The sequence below is a fragment of the Musca autumnalis genome, unplaced genomic scaffold (genome assembly GCF_047663935.1).
Source record: "Musca autumnalis isolate F117 unplaced genomic scaffold, ASM4766393v1 scaffold_4, whole genome shotgun sequence".
Classification (NCBI taxonomy): Eukaryota; Metazoa; Arthropoda; class Insecta; order Diptera; family Muscidae; genus Musca; species Musca autumnalis.
Genome location: NW_027411977.1, coordinates 164,477,565 through 164,499,268, shown reverse-complemented (window position 1 = coordinate 164,499,268; position 21,704 = coordinate 164,477,565). Strand labels below are relative to the sequence as shown.

At 35.0% G+C, this 21,704-nt stretch overlaps 1 protein-coding gene across 7 annotated transcripts in view; it reads left to right on the top strand.

Moving 5' to 3' along the window:
- The window catches only part of kug (FAT atypical cadherin kugelei), a 651,494-nt gene that overhangs the window by 540,566 nt on the left and 89,224 nt on the right, over positions 1 to 21,704 (top strand). For all 7 annotated transcript variants that reach the window (XM_073986279.1, XM_073986278.1, XM_073986280.1 and 4 more), the window contains one exon: positions 7,788 to 7,964. In XM_073986279.1, the coding sequence (XP_073842380.1) occupies positions 7,788 to 7,964 (177 nt within the window). The remainder of the gene's footprint in view (positions 1 to 7,787; positions 7,965 to 21,704) is intronic.

Genomic DNA, 21,704 nt, shown 5'->3' with positions numbered 1-21,704 from the left:
AACCTGTATAAAAATTATCGAAAACAAAAACTCAGGTAACGAAAAAATATACAAAAAATTTTATAATCAACTAAACAAAAGAATTATTTTTGCCATAAATTGTTACTATTACCGAGAATTTGTGAATAATAGAAGTGATATGCGACAGACCTGGAAGACCATAAACCAAATCATCGAAAAAAAAAACCCAATATCGACGAAACTATAAAAACAATCTTCGCTAACAAGAGCATAACAGATATCACTGAAAACTTTGCACAACAATTCCAAAGAAATGTCGAAATTATTGTACATACGCGTGAGAAAACGACTCTACCTACACGGTGCGCCTTAACTAATTTTAAATGGAAGGTGCTTACACCTGGGAAGTTTTTGCAGATTCTGAAACTACAATGCTCATAGATGAGAAATATGAAGAAACAAAAAAAATCGCCGGAGGGATTTTCAAATAAATCGCGATTTAAGTTCACTTTTTTGGGGTTCTTTAGATTTTCACGTTCATTTTAATTTTTTTAGTCTCATTTTGATATGACTTTCGGTTTCCAAGCAAAATCCTGATGACTTAAGATAAAACCTAAAAATTTGAACTGAACCTCTATATCTTAAAAATCGTAAAACCTACGAAAAAACCTAAAGGTCAGTCTTGTAGAGAATTTTCACAGCTACAACATTTTCTTCAGACTCATTTCGATACGACTTGCGGTTTCCAAGCAAAATCATGAAAACCTAATAAATCCCTAAAATTTTGAATTTTGATTTTTTCTGTTTTCTTTATTTTTCTTATCTATGAACATTACTGTTTCAGAATCCGCGAAATATTCCCATGTGTAAGCGGTTTTCATCAAAAGTTAGTTAAGGCGCACTGAGCATGATATTGTTTTATAAGGAGACGATTGTATCAATTTGAACTTCTATATCTCAAAAACGGTAAAACCTACGAAAATATCATAAAGGGCAATCTTGCAGAGAATTGTCACAACTACTACATTTTCCTTAGGCCCATTTACATAGGACTCGCGGTTTCCAAGCAAAATCGTGAAAACCTAAAGAACCCCTAAAAATGTGAACTCAAATCGCCATTTATTTGAAAATCCCTCCGGCGATTTTTTTGTTTCTTGATATTTTTCATCTATAAGCATTGTAGTTTGAGAATCTGCAAAAACTTCCCAGGTGTAAGCACCTTCCATTTAAATTTGGTTAAGGCACACCGTGCCTAGCATTCCAGCAAACCTTCCAAATACAATGTTTCTTGAAGACACTAATATTGAGGAAGTGGAAAACATTATAAAAAAACATAAACACAGGAAAAGCGCTGGAAGTGATGGTATTAGAGCAATTGATCTTAAAAACGACGTTGAATATATTGCCCCAACTTTAACTGTCCTTATAAATAGGGACATGAAAGAGGGTATTATTCCTATTTTATTGAAAATTTCTATAATTCGCCCCATATACAAAAACGGCGTCAAGTCAGCATATGAAAATTATAGACCAATTTCCATATTGCCAATTATAGAAAAGGTGTTGGAAGAAATTATTACGCGGAGATTAAACACTTTCATAACTAAATATAAAATCATAAACAACAACCAGTATGGCTTCCAAAAAGGGAAAAATATTAATCAACTCCTGGGGCAGTTTGCAAACGTAATAAACCAAAATCTTAGCGAACAAATGCATTGCATAGCTATGTTTATTGACTTTAGCAAAGCTTTTGATACGCTACCACATAAAAAATTATTTGATATACTCGAAAAAAAATGGAATACGATGACATAGCCTAAAAGGGTTCGAAAACTACTTAAGTTGCCGTAGTTTCGAAGTAAGGGTAGATAACTATACAAATAATGCATACAGGTCTGAGTATGGAGTCCCACAGACCTCAAAACTTGGACCCATACCGTTCATCATTTATGCCAACGACATGGTGAAATATCTGAAAGACAGCACAACATTTACATATGCCGACGACACAACGTTAATAGTGATTGATAAATCCATCCAATTGGCCGAATTAAGAATGCAAAGTGAGATGAATGTGGTGACTAAATGGTGTCATGATAATGTTATCAACGCTAACAGGACAAAATGAATGCACTTCAGACCTAAACAAATTTCTCAACGACATCTATCCATAACTTTTCACAATTACAACTGTCTACACAAAAATCCCAACTTCAACGAAGACATTGAAACGTGCACAACTAAGATAGAAGTGGTAAGCCAATATAAATATCATGGTATCCTTCTTGATAGTCATTTCACATGGAAACCACGCATTGAAAATGTTAGGAAGAAATTACGAAAGTCTTCATACGCAATCTACCATTTGAGTAATTGTGCACCTTACCAGGTCGTAAGGCAAGCTTATTTCTCGCTTGCTGAATCGTATTTAAGGCATGGTATAACCGCATGGGATAATGCTTCAAATTGCAGAATATTGCAAACCGCACAAAAACAGTGTGGTGAAAACCCTACACAAATTATTACGAAAACGAAATTTGTACCAACCCCAAATCGGAATTAACCACCCTGCAAATCAACTAACAATCACTCGAGATAATGAAATATCGTCATTACCACAACAATACCAATCAGATAACGACAACGCACATTACAGGAACCTACACATTTTAAACATCACAAATCTTTAAAAACCACAATATTACACGAATTTTCTGACGATGTTAATTTACTACAACACATTCACCACAACCAAAATACAAGAAGACGAGCTGAAGGAAGATACTATATCCCAAAATTTAGAAATGAATATGGCAGACGAGCCCTAGCAGTGAGCCTGCCGACAACCCTAAATGAGCTACCACTAGAATTGCTTAATATACGAAATAAAGTTAAAAGAAAGAAATTGTATAAAATTCACTTCATGAATTCGCAATAATAATTCTTGTTTTTGAATTTTCCCACAGTTATAACATTACAACTGAACTATATTGTATAATAAAGCGTATATATGCACTTACATTGTAATAATCCTGCAGACAAGCGAAAAGCTTCGCGGGACATATGAATTTGTAACTTTTTGAAAAAAAAGCATCGCTATCTATTAGAAGTCCTAAGAGGAAGTACATATTGCGTTTTTGTGCAAAATTTTCATGTTGATATCTCTAGAGCATAATGAGTTGAGCTCATTTACTTGGAGTTTGGCATAAGTCAACATAAAATGTATTGATTTAGGAAGCACTAAAACACTTCAAACATGTTTGATTTTTACAGACATTTAGCACTGATATCTGGCGAGCTCGTTGCAACAGACGGGATTTGTAGATGTTTTTGTGGTATCGTGTTAATATTTTTATTTGGAAAGACAAATTTCAATCGAAAGCTTTTTTTTCAATATCGTTTTTTGAGATGTGACACTCTTTTAGTAAATGAGTGATGTGTAGCAGACATGGACAAATTGCTATAGGATGTTGCTAAAGACGCAGCATTGAAATGGGGTATTAGACAGAAAATGGTCATTTATTTTTATTATTAAACTTATACATTCAGAGTCAAAAGAAAGTTTACACCTTACAAAAAGTTTTTAGTTCATTATTACACGGGTATAATGATATAATAAATATAAAACACAAATAATTTTTTTTAATATTTAGAGGTGAATTAAAATCCAAAAAATATTATGCCTTGTATAAGCTTTATTATGAAATAAATGAAGATTGATAAAATAACCCAAAATTTTAAGAGCCAAACGAAAGTTTACACTCTTGCCAAAAGTGCGACATTTTTTTAATTCTATTCGAGTGTCTAAATAATAAATCCACCAGTATTTTGGTGAAATCCGGTGATAATATCCTATTGGACCCGTAGTACAGCTTTCGGGCAATTTTGCCACAAAATTTAAATATTTAACTTCTCTCATAGCAATGAGTGCACCCCGATTCATATTTAGCTCAATGATATGGGACCTACTGTTTATCGCCGAAATGTTTGAAAAATGTTTGATGTTGCCTGGCCGGGGATCGAACCCCCGACCTTCTGCGTGCAAGGCGGGCGTGCATACCATTGCACCACGGTGGCACCCAAGTAAATATAGCAATATTTTTTATTCATAAATATGGGCGAATCCTTCATATCCCTGCCCAAATGTCAGATCCCCCTTTGGTATAGGCCCCATTGCAGTTCAGTAGGGTCATTAGTCTCGTGTCAGTATGAGTATATGATATTGTTCTCGTATCTTTGAACCCCATACAAACTATTTCTTTGAACCTCGCTGCTATCGGGTACCCGATGAACATAGGACACTCCATGAACAACTAGACAAAGTTCTGTATACCAAACAGTTGTTGGCATGTTTCTTTCATGTTGATTTTGAAAATAAAAAATGTATTGAAAAATACTAGCATTTGAAGAAAAAAGAAAACATGAATGAAAATAATACAGTTTAATACAAAATAGTTAACAGTCGTCAGCCTTTTAAGAAATTCTTTACCAATTCATGACGACAAAAAAAGATTTGTTTATTTGATTGATTGCAGATATGAGTCAGAATTTTGATTGTACAGCCGAAATCGTATAACGTCGGTCAAGGACCGGCCAAAATCGGACGCTATAAGCGATAGTCGTTATAAACGATATTTATAAAAGAGGTAATATAATATTATGTATAGTGACATTTGGGTATAAATACGATGTTTTATTAAGTAAATAAATAAAATCAATTCAATTTTTTACTTTTTCATTCTATAAATGGCAAAATAATAAAAAATAACGATATTAAATTCATTCTTCAGCAGATCGCCTTCAAAATATCACCTTTAAATAGGATATGGTTCTATTTCTAAGAGTCTGTTATTTTAGTTTGTGCTTTTGAATTCCGACATAAGTTTTAAATTTAACTCAGATCTGAGTTTTGAAAGGGTTTCCAAAACACATTTTTGTTTGTAACATCTTCTGAGTAAATAAATTTTTGAAGAGTTTATACAGCTAGACACGCCTCTGACACTTACAGCATTTGAAACTCTGTTCATTAGAATTGCCTCCATCTAAAACTTCCAATTATGTCGTCGTCATTACACAAGGCAGATGTGAAAACTTTGTCATCTATGGCAAATAATTCATGAATATCTTCTACGTGTTGGGAGAAATTAGAACGAAGATAAATGTCTTCAGAAACTTTTAAAGGTCCATTAACAATCCCGCAAGATGAAGAAAATTATCAATGACAGAAGACGTTACATTTTTCCATGATTCATCTAACACTAACACGGCATCCAACACATTTAATTTCGTACTTTGATCCTTTTCTATTCTTGACAGGATAGTGGATATTTGCTTATCCGGCAATGCTATTTTAATGATTATATTCCACCTTGGTCCATGGCACTGTGGTCGAACTTGTATGGGAAGAGCGACCAAAAATACTTCCTGTGCAGATATCAATACGAAATTTTCAGTAAAGGCTGCTTTGGCAACACAAATAAAAAGAAGCAAAAAAAAAAATTCAACATAGGTCCAACTTTAGATATAGCCCTCATAGAACGGTACCCCTAATTTCTGGCATTTTGGGGGTCTTGACTACATCTTTCAATGAAATTGGCTGAAATTTGGATATCGGTATTCTCTAGTGTTAGAAAACCTACTTGCAAAAAATTTTTGAATAGGGTCCACGTTTTGATAGGATCCCCATATAATGGTACCGCCCGATTTTCGGAATTTTGAAGGTTTTATATATATAATTAATTCGAAATGGCCGAAATGCTACTAAATCTTTCCTGGAGGTGGCTACCCCCAGAAAATTTTCGATTAATGTACGTCGACCCTTTGATGTTGTCTCCATCAATCGGTACCGCCCAATATTCGGCATTTTTAGGGTTCTACCCGTACTAATCAATCAAAGTGGCTGAATTTTCCAAATTTTACATTGAGAACCACATTTTGACGTATCCTTCATATAACTGAACCTCACAGTATCTCTTCTATATACTTAAAAACTGAAATGTGCAGGTGACATGTGAAAAAAATGACAAAAAACTCTGAAAGTTACCCTTAGTATTTTGGGAACAAGTTCCAAAGTTGCGGAAAGTTGCAGCTGATATTTTGAAAATAGAATCTATAGACTACTACTTATCTTCTACAAAAAATTTCGTTGGGGGGAAAGTGGGGGAACATAACTAAAACTTTACATGAAATTTATTTATACTGAAGAAATTACACTACAAAAGTCCTTCAGTCAAAACACGTATTCAATAATTAATCCCAAAAATTAACAAACGCAAAACTGCATAAAAATTAAGTTAATACATTGTTTTCCAATATTCGAATTAAGTTTGGTCTATATAGAGTTCATTTAGTTTGATGTTAATATTTTACTTTCACCTAACTTTTGTATTGAATTCACCTCGAAATCCAACCTGTTAAAATTTATCTTTTTTGAACCTATTCTCAGGAAGTACAGTAAGAAATAATCCATAACAAATTTATTTTATTACATTTGGTACCAAAAATTATACTTTCATTTTTTTTGGCCAATGGCAGCGACCACTGTGCATGGGTTGTAAAACAGATGTGACATTGGGTGACATTTTGGCCAATGGCAGCGACCACTGTGCATGGGTTGTAAAACAGATGTGACATTGGGTGATGTGACATTGGGTGACATCTTCGAACATGTTGTGCATAAGTTTGGTATTTTGTTGTTGTTTGAGTTTGAAAAAATATACATACAACAAATTATTAAGAGACAATTTCCTTCTTCGTATGATTCGACGTTATAACCGATAGCACAATTCAAATATTTCACAAAAAACCGACGTTACAACCGATATGACGCTATAAGCGATGACGTTATAAGCGATATTTATTTGTGTGGAATATAAAGGGCAGATATGACGTTATAAACGACGACGTTATAAGCGATTTCGACTGTATTTACTAAATGTGTGAAAACCTGTTACTGCTTTGCTGGTGAATAATGGGAAATTTTCCATCATAGTTGGCATCCAATTTAGTTGTCACACTAAAGCCTTCTTGCAAATGTTTGCTGTTGTTGTCACTAACATTACAAAATAAAAGACAAGTCAAAAAATGTTTTATCCTCGTCGCCACTGTTATGTTTAGGATAGAAGGGAGTTATTTTGAACCTGTACTTAAAGATGTGAAAGGTCACTTCTTCAATTTTTAAATAAACAGGTGCCACAGCAGGAACAGCTGATCATTCATTTAAGGAACAAGGGATAGTTGTGCAGAACAAAAAACGTATTATTCATGAATTAAAAAAATATACAAATATTTTGGTGAAACCCTTTTTTGTAAAAGCGTTTCTGCGGTGCCAACGATAGCTCGAAAACGAATGGTCCGATCTTCGTATATTTTTCTGGGCGTTTTTAAAAAAAATAATTCTGTAAAAATCACAGACTTATGGTAATAACACAATTCTTATTTTTAGTATGTATTGTAAAACTAAAAAGGTATGTTAAAGTAAACTGTCAATTACAATTTTTTCTTGTAGTGTTCCTAAAACATTCGAATAAACATTTATCATATGTGGAGAAACCTTGACACTTCATTCATTGTTCGCGTTTTTGATAAGATACGCAAAAATTGTATTATAAACAAGCCCACTTGTTGCTTTTGTGTTGAGGAAAAAACACGGTTCTATAATTTTTTTTCATCTAGATCTACCTCTTTACTTATTCTATATTAGTATGTAAAATGGGTTATAAAATAATAGGAAAACAAGTGATCACTTTTAATCCAACTATTAATAAAGACAACTTATAACAACAAGCGCATTGTTTTGTTAAAAATTTGTGTGTGTTTTTCAGATTCTGTTATTAAATGTGGTCCATTAAGAGATATAACAACCGTAGATGAGGATTTGGTGTCTGATGCAGATCTTAAAGATAGTACTCAAAAACTAAACCTACCAACTGGTAGTAATTCATTATCAAGACTGAGTCCTGTTTACTATAGTGAGAACGAAGACTATACATCAAATTCAGGTGAGTATTATTTGTCAAAATGGGAAGAAATTCAAAATTAAAGAAATTTGCTCTCCTTAAAAAATCTACTGTTTTTATTTGTTTCTTTTATTAATTTAAAACGTTTTACAAGTTTTTGCGTATGGGAATACATATTATTATGTATACATTTCTACGAGTTTCAACCATGTAGTCAAATACCCATATAAGGAATAACGCGATTTTTAAGTGGCATTCAGTTTTTGCAAAATACATTACTTTGACTTAGAATTCAAAGAAGCTCATTATTGTCCGACGGGAAGTGCGACTTCGTAACTAGTTAATGACAGAATTAACGACTAAGTGGAAATTTTTAAGTATCCATAATTTTTATTTTTACCACATATTTTCAGTAAATTAACGATGGAAATGAAGCTATCGTTAAGACGTAACGATTAAAAAAATTTTGCTAACTTATATCTAAACGTTTCATTCAATATTTCGTATTATAATTTCTACCGATTTTGTCGGTAACTAAAAAAGGTGTTACGGAATTCCACAACTGGTACAGACTTTGCATATATCATTCAAATAAAACGTTCCCTTTAGCCTATTTAAATATTGACTTCTTTCCGGAATAACCTGAGTAATTATTGGAAATGTGTGTACCCAAGTGTATCAAAACTCAGTCAATACTATATATTCTGTTTGAACTAATTGTGGTTAAAGCTCGCATTGTACATTACACAGTCAAATATGGCTATAAAGAATTCGGTGACACGGGATTCTGTCTGTAGTCTCTTACAAAGTATAACTTTTTTACATATCGAGTTATGTAGTATCTTTGCCAAAATTATTATATAACCATGCGAGGAATATTTTAATTTTATATAGTAACCCCTAAATTATTCACTTTGTTCGGTCCCCTTTTCTACAAAACATTTCACAGGGGTGTTTTTTTTCAATTTGAAAAATGGCCCCAATAAAAAAGGCTTCAAACTAGGAAATTTGGCCCCAAAAAATATTACATTTATGCCCCAAAATGTTATTGGGCCCAAAATGCATTTTTGAAATTGAGGTGCGTTTGGCAAATGCAATATCACCCCAAACACCGAAAATACAATTAATCCCCAAACTATCCAAATTTATTCACTTAAATTTGGGGTGTAAAGGAAGCCCTAAATTTTGGGGTGTATTTTAAAAAAAGAAATTTAAAGATATTCATTCCATAGTTTGCAATTTTAACATATTGAAGCTTCTACTCTCCATTTCTTCTATTTCTGTTTGAATTGATTTTTTCAAAAATATTTTCACAATTTAAGGAAGTACAAAGTTTTTGTAAACATATGCAAATAGGTTGTAAAGACGAAAAGCCCGCAGGCGAAAATATTTTTGAAAAAAAAAATTGTACGATTTTTACAACAATATTTTTACAGTTTTAGAAAATACAAAGTTTTTCTAAACAATTGCAAATACTTTTATAAAACCAAAAAGCGCCGCACGTGAAAATATTTTTGAAAAAATCGCGCGAATTTGTACAATAATATTTTCGGTATTTTAGAAAATACAAAGTTTATGTAACAAATTACAAATACTTTTATAAAAACGAAAAGTGCCGCAACCAAAATATTTTATAAAAATTTGCGCGATTTTTTACAAAAATATTTTCACATTTTTGGAATTACAAAGTTTTTTTAAAAAATTGCAAATGCTCTTATAAAACCGACAAGCGCCGCAGGCGAAAATATTTTTATAAAAAATCGCGCAAATTTTTCAAAAGAAATGCAAGTACTTAAATTTTTTTTTTTCAAATTAAATAATTAATGTACTCGTATATCCGACTGTGTCTTCGTCGAATACCGTAGTCTAGTAAAATTTCTCCGAACTGCTACTGACAAATTCTGATATAATTAAATTTTTAAATAATATTATGAAATCTAAAAGATTTTTTGGAGACTTCGCTATTGTTTGGCACTTAAGCCTCCCGACATGTACAATTCCGTTTATATCTCTAAAATTTATAACAGTTCTTTGATCAATAAAAAATAATGAAAAATTTCGAAGAGCAAAAAAAAACTTTGAAATAAAGAACAAAATCGTTGGGAGTTATATCCGCGATTTTGTTGTTGTTGTTGTAACAGTGTTTTTGTTATGTTTATTTGTTCGTTCCTCTGTTTAATCTGGCTCTGGGACTATCTCCAGTTCCAGAAAAGTGGATGCTTCGATGGGATGTAGTCACAGATCCACTGGAGTTAGATGGGTAGGTTTGGCGGGGCAGTTAAAAAGGTGTTGTGTGTCGTGCGGGCCCATGCCGCATACTGGGCATATGTCTTGCACGGCGCGATCGATTTCCGCCCAATACGAATTTAGGCGAATGCAATATCCCGAGCGTAGTTGAGCCAAAACTACTCTGGTTTGTCGTGGCAGCTGACGCTCCTCAGCTACGATAGATGGAGGATGTACTCCGAGTACTTTATTCACACTATAATTGCTTAAGGCCTTGGCAACTGCGTCCGTGTGAATGCTATTCAGTCCTGCTTAATATGCTTGTTGATCTAGGGGTTCTCTCCTATATCGTTGGACCTCTCCCTCTAGAGCATGGATATCCTTCCTGATCTCCCTGAATGGGCCGGGCCTACCCACAAGATGGTGATTGAAATGGCTCACACGATAACATCCAAGTAGGTACTGCAACGAAAGCATCTCATTGTGTTGCTTTACAGGAAGAATTGTTGCCTCCTCATGTAGATGGTCCACTAAAGATTTGAGGAGGAACCCTGTCGCTGTTCTCAGGGCGGCATTCTGGCAAGTTTGAATCATTTTCCAGTTCGAATCACGCAATCTCGGGGACCAGACTGGAGCCGCATAGCTTACCACAGACCGACCTATCGCGTTATACGTGGCCAACAAGGTTTCTTTATCTGCACCCAAGTGCTGCCGGCCAGGGACATGAGGACCTTGTTCCTACTTTTCAACTTGTCGCAGATAGCAGTGGCGTGTGCGCACGACGTGAATGTAGTGTCGAATGTGACCCCTAAAATTTTAGGGCAGTTTGTGGTCGGAATTCTGCTACCGTCGACTACGACATACAACTCACGTCCAAACTGCGCTGTCCATGTGGTGATGGAGATTCCATCAGGGCCCAACGCTTTGGATGATTTAGCGTTCCTGATGGCATTGGCAACATCATCCATTGTAAATTGTGGTGGTTCATCCTCGGCAGGAAGAGATCTGATGCGACGTAATACTCTTCTCTTCGCCCTGTCACTCTCGGGATGCTCGACAAACTGTCGATTGAAATTACTTGCGCACCTCTTCGGGTCAGTCAACGTAACGTCGCCAAAGGTGACTGAGGTCCTATCTTCCCTTCTTCCAGGGTTCGAGAGTGACTTAACCGTTGACCACAATTCACCTATACCGGCTCCAATGTTGCAACTCTTCAGATGATTTAACCATTTGTTCCGCTTATGCTCGCCGACCAGCCTGTTAACTTCCAGTGTCAGCTCCCTGACTCTGGGGTCATTGGGGTTGATACGACGAAGCTCATCACGTTCATTTACTAATCCCGACGCCTCTGCTGGGAAATTTGGTCTTACTTCGGGTATTCGACCAGCAGGTATATGGCGAGCGGCTGCAGCAGTGATGATGGCCCGGAACGTCCTTTCCGCTACCCGAACATCAGAAGGATTGGGCAATTCTCTAAAGCGGTGATTGGTGAACTCTCTAAAACTCGCCCAATCAGCTTTTTTATGATTGACGAACGTGCGGCGTTCAGAGGTGATGAAGTCGGGTGGTCTGCTAATGGAGACAATTATGGGGAGATGGTCTGATCCAAGGGAAATGACGGGTTGCCAGGTAACGTCATTTGTCAGACCAGGTGACACGATGGTTATGTCAGGTGAACTGTGACACTCTCCTCTAATTCTGGTAGGGGCGTCCTCATTGACCGTGCAAAACGTAGAGCTATCAATCTGCTCAGCCAGCGTGTACCTCTCTGGTCGTTTCTCGGCGGGATGTATACATTCAGCAACTCTATCTCTGCAGCTCCACACCTGACTGCTACTTCCATGTACGGGTCATTAGAGACAGGCTCAAGCGAGATAGGTCTGTATTGGATAGACTGGTGCAATAGGAAAGCCAATCCCCACCTCCACTAATGGTGCGATCTTTCCTCAGAACATTGTAATCATCACAATGCTCTAAGCTGTGGTTGTTGTTCAGCTTGGTTTCCTGCACCGCCGCGACCTTGATGTTCTTCCGACTCATAAAATCTACTATCTCCTCGATCTTACCTCGGAGTCCATTGCAATTCAATTGCAAAAAGCATTTTCGGGGATTGGGACAACAACGGCTGGTGTTAAAGGCTGCGTGTGCGGTTGTTGTCGAGGGGACTGCGGGGGAGTTTCGTAATCAGACGACGAGGGAGTCTCGTAATCCGACGACGACTCACTGGGGACTGTGTTCACACAGCATGCAGCAACATAGTCCCTGTCGTAGTCCTCACGTGGACAAGTCCAGAGCAACCCCTTAGATGCACCCACTCCTGACATCTATTGCATCTCACCGAAGGTTGGATGTGGGTGAAGATGCGGATGTGACAAACTGAGCACAGATATATTGGTCCTGGGTTTTCCTCCGTCCCGGCTCGGACCAATAGAATTCGGAGCCGGCATTCCGGGATATGCTGCTCCCAATACAGAAAAACGAAACAAATACGAACATGTACACACTGAGGTGGCAGCCGCTGGCCGGAACATTGGTTTTGTGTTGTTCCGGGTCAATCCGGTACGAAAGAACCCGCTGCCGTGGGATTGTAGTTATGTCCGCTTTGCTTCATGGACAAAACTCCCAACGAATTTTGAGAGTTAGGTCCTTGAGAGTTACGTCCGGGCACCGTTTTATATTGTTTGTTCTTAATAAAATTTATGAAATTACACCCTAATTTTCGAAAATTCACCCCAATTTGTTGTTTCTGTTAAACACTGGATTGCAGGGCCCTAAACATGTGCAAAAAGCCCACAATGAAAAATTCAATTAGACCCCAATATAATTTAGACCCCAATTTGATTTTCAAATTTTCGATTTACTTGTTGTGAAGACAAATTGGCCCCAACAGCTGAATGAAAAATGGTCCCAGAAAGACGAAAATAGACCCCAAAAGCTTTGTTGTTGTTTTCCACATACCTGTTTGGGAACTATTTTCATTTTCAATTTAGGGTGTTATTTCATGGGGCTTTATTTTTTTACGCCTAAATATAATAAAAATATAATATAAATATAATTTAAGTATAATATAAGTACCCTGTAGGAAATGTCAATAGTGAATCTATACTGACTTACTACTGACATTGTCAACAGTACTACTGACAAACTGTAGACTATAGACATTTTGTATGAACGTGTCATTCGAAAATCAGTACTGACATTGGAACTAGTATGTCAGTAGTAAGTCAGTAGTTGCTGAGGAACCATGTGTTGACATTGGAGGTAGTGAGTCAGTATATACATTGGAGGTAGTAAGTCAGTAGAGACATTGGAAGTAGTGAGTCAATAGAGACATTGGAGGTAGTGAGTCAATAGTACATAAAGGCTCATGAGACATTGGTACAAAATTTTTCACTAAGTTTTTTGGCCTTTTTATGAACTGTTTATAGATTAAAAAGCTATATAGTGTGTTTAATAAGACGATGAACTTATACTTTTGTTTAAATAATATTTCTTATTAAAGAAAAACATATAATTATGAAAATACTAAAAAAGTACAAATTACGTATTTCATTCTTTTTTATATTTATAAAGAGCTAAGCCCGAGATTCCTCATAAGCGCAAAATTAAGAAATAAAGCCAATGTTTTCAAGGCTGGCTAACCAATAATAAAAAAATCGTTTTCATTGTCAGAAATATCTTCTCTAAAGATTCCATAAAATGTCTAATTTTCGAAGTTTCAACACAAATGTTGTCAACCGCCTCAGAATTTGTATTTTGATATAGAATTGTCTATTTTTTTCACTTGTCTGTTATTTTCCTTTGCTCATACTTGTTATTAAAATTATATATTTTAATGACTTTTCACAAAAACACCTTTTTAACGAACCGCCAAAATTATTTTACGCCAAACAATTAAGAAAATGATGAAAAAATAAGAAGATTCCTCGTTGGGCTATCAGTTTTCAATATAAACAATGCTTCTTTTTATTAAGGTAAAAGTATTAATTGTTGACAACCTGTTGACAAAGTGTTGACTTTGTCACCATAATATTAGACAAAGTGGTGGCATGTCAACACATGTCCCCATGCTTCCTACAGGGTATAATATAAATATAATATAAGTATAATATTAATATAATAATATAATATAATTGTTCCACAAAATGGTTCATCGCGTGACAAATTTTTCAAAAACAAACGTTATTGGAGGATAATGTCAAATACAAAAATATTCTCCATCTAATTTCACTGTATATCACATGGTATAGCAACATCTGTTTCGCCATACTGTAGCATACAACGAATAGAAATGTGGCAGATATTGCTGGGATACTCATTGGTAGGAATGCACGCTTGAAACCAGCCTTTTGCTCGTCGGAGGGGGGTTCGTATACCTACAATGATTCCTTTGCCACTGAGTCTACATTTGAATATAAAAATTATTACGCGCATTTTTTGTTTGGGTGTATGGGGAAAAATTATCATATGGAAAGGAAACGGAAACAGCTGAATGAAATAAGGACCCTGTTAAAGATTAACAGAACGGAAAAGGAAACCGTATGGAAGCTAGAATTTAAATAGTGGAGAAATTCTAGCCATGTTGAAAAAAGAGAACTGATGAGAGTAAATGATGTGAGCAACATGATGTTTCGTTGCCAAAAGAGCCCACCCGACCATGACTGCAACATGTAGAATCCGATGCAAGAGTAATTTGTTGTTGCAGTCCCTGTAATGTCCATAACAAAACTTTTAACTACTTTATAGAGAACTCAAACAGATTTAGTTTAATTTACTCTGAGTTCATTTTATTTTCTCTTCATTCAAAAAAAAAAAAAAATCAAAATATAACAATAGGATCTCTTAGTACTAAGTGAAAAGTATTACTTAATTCTGTCAATCTAGCTAGTATCATTATATAGGATTTCAGAAATGAGAAAAATCAAATGGGAAGAATCAATTTCACATAATTTTCCTTATACTCGGGATGGGATATTTTAAATAATTTTTAATAGTAGGAAAATTTAGGAAATTATTTTTAAAATCATAATAATGAAAATATAATAAAAAAATAATAATGTAACCGATATTTCAATGATGAACTTATAATAAAGAAAGTATTAAGGTTAAGGAAAACATTAATTAAATAAATTACACGAAGTAAATGTTTCAACTAAGTTTTTATAAACAAAGTGTTCGAATATTAAAAGAAACTAAAATCAAAATAAAATATAAAAATTTTTCATCACTGTATTTCGAGTGTTAAAAATCGTAATAAATCTTTTTTTTTATATCAGATTTAAATAACTTCTCTCAAAAACGAAAAAAACCCGAAAAAATCATGTCAATTTGCATATTTTAACTTTTTACCAAAAATAATCAATATTCCGATCATATGTACATGTTGTGTATCAAAACGTTTTAACTTCTCATAAGGCAATCAACAGACAAAGAAAAGGTGACCATATAGCTAATCAGGAATCAATAACAACTTTTAAACTAATATACAATTGAAAGTTATTGAAAAAAATCGATATATCCTGGCACCTGGAATATAATTATTTTTTTTTAATCATATTCCAATTATTTATTGTATTCATTATTGAAAATTCAAACCAAAAATTAGCAGATAAATAATATCACAAATCATCTGTTTACATGGTCACTCTTTCTTACTCTCTTTTTACCTTATTCAAAAACAAATGTAAATAAAAGAGGTTAATGACTTACTTTGATTCTCGTTGTGTTTTCTTCCTCGTAGAAAGCGCTTTCGACGTCGGCAGAGCAGTGTTGATGATAACAGCAAGAGAACAAAGAGATTGCTGGCAATGGTTTCTCTGTTAGTAATTTTCTCAGAGAATGTTGTTCTGTGGTGAGAGAGTGTGGTGAGATCTATCACTGTTGTTTAACAGTGAGAGATATTCAAAACTGGAGATTTATAACATTTTGCACACACATATTGTTAATTTGGTTCATGTTGGTTAGCATTTACAGAAGGAACATCACTTAACAGAGCAAAACAGCAGTAAGTTTTAAACTAGCTTTAATGATCATTAAAGGCCATAAAAATTTTAACAATTTGTATGTGCGAAAATATGTATATTAAGTGATGTTTCTTTCGCAAAAGCCAACGGGAACAATAACAAGTAACAAAAGCGTTAAGTTCGGTCGGGCCGAACTTTTTATACCCTCCACCACAAATTTCAGCCATTTCGGTGGATTAATGTGGCGACAACCTTCAAAGTACCGAAATTCGGAAGGTACCGTTCTATGGGGGCTATATGATGGCGTGGACCTATACCTACAAATTTCTGGGGGAAAGTTTTATACGCCTAAAGAAGACTAAATACCAAATTTCAGCCATATCGGTGTGATAATGAGGCTAAAACGTTCAAAATATCGAAAATCGAGAGATATTGTATTATGGGGGCTATATCAACACATGGACCTATATACACATTTTATGGTAAAAATGTTTCTTAGCCTCTGGAAACACAAAATACAAAGTTACAACCGATTCTTTGGTCAAATGGGTCTAATACATTCAAAATATATTAAAATGACGCGTACTTTATGTGGGGACTATACCAAAACGTGGACCTATATAACCCAACTTTGGTAGGAATGTTTTCTGGCCTCTGAAGACACAAAATACCAAATTACAACCAATTCTGTGGTCAAATGGGTCTAATACATTCAAAATATATTAAAATGACGCGTACTTTATATGGGGCCTTATATGGGGGCTATACCAAAACGTGGACCTATATAACCCAACTTTGGTAGGAATATTTTTTGGCCTCTGGAGACACAAAGTACCAAATAACAACCAATTCGGTGGTAAAATGGGCCAAATATCTTAAAAATTCCTTAAAACGACGACGCGTCACGCGTCATTTTGTATGGGGGCTATACGAAAGCGTGGACCTACATAGCCCGCTTTCAATACCAAAAGTCCTACGTAAATATAACATATTTTCCCAAAATTTCATCAACCTACGTCAATCCGTTCGGACGCTAGAGTGATTTCCACAGACGGACAGACGGACAGACGGACAGACGGACGGACATGGCTATATCGATGTAGAATTGCACGCTGATCAAGAATATATATACTTTGTGGGGTCTACAATGATTATTTCGAGTAGTTACAAACGTAGTGACAAACTTAATATACCCCCATCCTATGGTGGAGGGTATAAAAATGATCACTTCACTTCAATGCAAATTTTTTTGTATGCTTTCTTTCCACTATTTTTCAATATTTTCTTATGCAAATTTTCGTGATTCCTAATTTTTTTGTTGTGATTTCTATTTTTTTTTTGTCTTAAGAGAGCAATTCATGCAGAAATTGTTTTTAAATAAATAACACTCGAACACACTCGGAAAAATCGAAATATTATTTATAAATTAATTATATAAAAGAAAAAGGATAAACTGATTAAGTATTAATTTGATTTTCATGTACTTTTTTTTAAAAAAAGACAATAATTAGGACCGACTCTCGATTTCTACGGCGATTTTTATATTGACAAATTACTTTTATATCTTCTCTCTCCTTTTCTTACACTTTTCCCATATATAGGATGCACACTTCTTTCTTGATAGCTAGTTAGCGAATTTTCTTTCCAAATTGGGCATATTTTTAAATCAAATGACACAAATTCTGAGATTTTCACAAATTCTTTCACTTCGGAATCCGCATTTTGAGGGTATTTGAGGAGGCCTATTGTAGGAAAATTTCCGTGTTTTCTTAATATTTCGGGGATTTAGCACAATTCACTTTAATGAGAAAACCCGATGCGGCAGCCAAACACGACGGTACAATCATTTAGTGATGCGTTCGTTGAGACGGCGAAGAGGAACTGAATTTGCATAGTCGATCACCACGAAATGAGTGGGTTCGGGATAGCAATAGAAGAAAAAACAATTGGTAGGCGATCGCACATAACCTCTATTCAGCAGCTGGTACAAACATGGAGAGAAATTCAGCCAACAAATCTATAGAACCGAACAACAACAAAATTAAATGAGAAAAAATATAAATCTGCAGGGCAAAAGAAGAAGCTATTAGCAATTTGAATTGATGAAGAATACAATGGGAACAAAGAAACAAGAAAGCAATTTTATCTGCTCCAAATGATGATTTCTCCAGAATATCCTGGCCAAAGAAAATCCAAAAATAGTGACTAAAAATGAAAGGAAAAAAATTGTTCTTTTCCTTTAAGTTACCCAATAAGGTTATACAAATGTGTCTGGCATACTTACAACCAAAAGAAAATTATGGAAGTTAATTGGGGATTAGCAATTGGAAACAAATTTAATTTTGTTTCCTTTACAAGAACTACTGTTCACTTAGATCAAACTTATGACTGATTTTTGTGTAGTGTACTGTAGGAGTTTCAGTTAACCAAATGGACGAGTTGCTGGCAAAAATTTTTGATGAAACCTTGGTAATAGTTTCAGCTAACGTTTCTATTCCAAAAAGTTGGTAGAAGTATAAAAAATAAATTATGGTAGAACGTCATCTGGCTGATAGACCAGTTGTATACAGTTAAATATATTTAAAGCAGAGGTCGCTTTATTGAGCCGTTAAAATTCAAAAAAGGAAAAATAATAATAAGCAAAAATATATATACTCTATTGAAGAAAAAATCATCGGTAATGCAAGCGCCATTACAATTTCAGCATTGGGGTAAAAATGTTTACACCAAAAGCTGATACCGCTTGCATTCAGAACAACTATTGTCTAATGTCTTTCGCGTGGTATATTCCCCTGTAAATCTTCCAACTCGTAGTTGGAATTACCGAGCTTTCGACGAACTCGAGACTTAAGGAATGTTGGGGCTAATTTCGCACTGTAGCCTTGTGAAAAGTTGCTTTGTTTGAAATTTCGCCTATAAACTTCCTGACCTACATCATAGGGCACCTCTTTGGTTCGAAGATTATAGGTTCGTTGATTTCTCTCAAACTGCTTTTGCATCAAATCCTTTGTTTTACATCCTACTACTGCCAGAGAATCATCTTTGCTAAATCTTACGGTCCTATCTTCAAGCATATTGAGTTGGCGTAAAAGCGGATAGGTTGATCCATTTGTTACCATATGTTGGCCAAAAACTAGATAGTATGGTGCTGTTCCTATGGCAGAATGGAACGAGGACCGGAGTGCACAGCAAATTCTACCCAGCATTAGATCCCAGTCCTTCTGGTTCGGAGAAATATATGATTTAATGGCCGCAATGACTGATCGATTTACATGTTCAGAGGCATTAACTTGAGGTGCATGAACCGCTGTAAACATGTGATGGACTTTATAACGCTTTAGAAATTTACAAAATTGGTTTGATCTAAACTGGGAACCGTTATCGGACACTATAGTTTCGGGGACACCATAAGTATAAAATAGTTCATTTTCTAGGTAATCAATGACTATGTCAGAGGAGAACTTTTTCACTGGCTTTAAAAATGGAAATTTAGTCATATGATCCACAACCACGAATATCCCTACGTTTCCAGCTTTAGATCTGGGATAGGGTCCCAAAAAATCTATATATATTTTCTGAAAGAACCTGTCTGTTTCAGTTGTTTTACCCATCGGTGGTCGTAGGGGTTGGTTGGGATGCTTAGTCGACTTGCAAATTTCGCATCCGTTGATGTAAATATGATAAATGAGTTCTTTGCATCAACCTTGGGTAATGATATTCCCTTGGAATTTAATGAGATTTTTGATTCTGATAATAATTTTTCCTTTCGATGTATTGACATGTCTGAATTACTGGAAGCTTTATGTAAGGTCAAATCAAGATCAATTGGTGTAGAAGGAATTCCTATTCATTTTATTAAAGAAATTTTTCATCTTGTTGCTCCATTTGTTCTTGATATAATCAACTCAATTTTAATGTCTTCTACTTATCCAAAAATCTGGAAAACCGCCCGTATTGTTCCTATTCCTAAATCTGGTACAGTCAGTGGGCCTGAAGATCTTCGTCCCATTTCGATACTTCCAGCCTTATCGAAGGTAGTAGAGCACGTTATGCAAAAACAGATGCTGGAATATACTTCACCTATGATATACAATTCTCAATATGCATTTCGAGAAGGACATAACACCACGACTTTACTGATACATCTCACCGATTCAATCCGTCAGAATATTAATGCCAAAAAGATAAGTGTCATGGTATCGCTTGATCTATCTAAAGCGTGTAACCGTATTAGCCATGGAAACATGATTGTAAAATTGAATAGGGAGTACAATTTTTCTAGATCGGCCTGTAAGCTTATTTATTCCTACCTCTTTGGTAGAACGCAATTTGTATCTTTAAATGGTAATGAGTCTGATTTGGTAGATTTATTTTCTGGTGTTCCCCAGGGCTCGATCTTGGGCCCGTTATTATTTGTCCTTTACATGAATGATTTGCCTACTATTTTTTCTGTTATTTACTGGAAGTGGTTCAGGTATTGACATCTTGGAAAGTTCTATAAATTATTACTTGGATAGGCTTTTGCAGTGGACATCTTCAAATTCGTTACAGGTCAACACCTCTAAAACGAAAGCTATGGTATTTAAACCGTCTAATAGATCAGTGGTTAATTTAGACATTTTTGTGGGAACTGACCTGGTTGAGATTGTCGAGAAACACAAATGCCTTGGTTTATTGCTGGATGCCAGGCTTACATTCAAAACACACATTGATGTTATTTATGGTCGAGTTTGGGGAACTCTACGCAGGATCAGATCTACTAATTTGTTCTTTCCACCTCGAGTGAAAACTATTTTAGCCCATTCGCTATTATTGTCGCAAGTTATATACGGGATAGAGGTCATTTCTGGTACAACAGGTACTCTTATTCGTAAATTCAAACGGATTGTTAACACTATTGTTAGATTTGTTTATAATGTCCGTGTACGAGATCACATATCAGACTATGTTAAGGAGTTTCTGGGTTGCTCATTCCATAATTTTTTGAAATATCGGAATTTGATTCTCTTCTACAACGTTATTAAAACTGGCAAACCTATTCCATTATGCTCTTCCTTTATATTTTCGAGATCTACGAGAAATCCCCAGTTATTTATAGCTCGTGTTGTACGGTCTGAATATTCCAGATCCTTTACAGTCAGAATAGCACGCATTTGGAACAGATTACCTCATGAGCTTAGGATATTTTCGCATTCCAATAATGTGTTTCGTCTCAAATTGCGTTCATACCTTTCAGAACCTACTCAATCAGAAGTATAGCTTCTGCTGCCTTGACCATTTACTCACCTATTTTGAATCTATTTTGAAATTCTTTTTATTATTGGGAACAAATACGAATTTTGAGTGCACTATTTGCACAAATAATTTTTACAAGTATGTATTTTTAAATATTCTCAGGTTTAACATTAGTACTGTGTAATATATTATTGGCCTTTAAGGCTTCCATATTACTGAATAAAGAAATTGAAATGAATTGAATTGAATAAGTTTTCACATCCACTACCATGTTTGGCCAAAAGTAAAATTTCCTCAAAGTGTATAGAGTTTTATTTATACCACCATGAGCGGATAAGTGATCATCATGAGCCCTCTT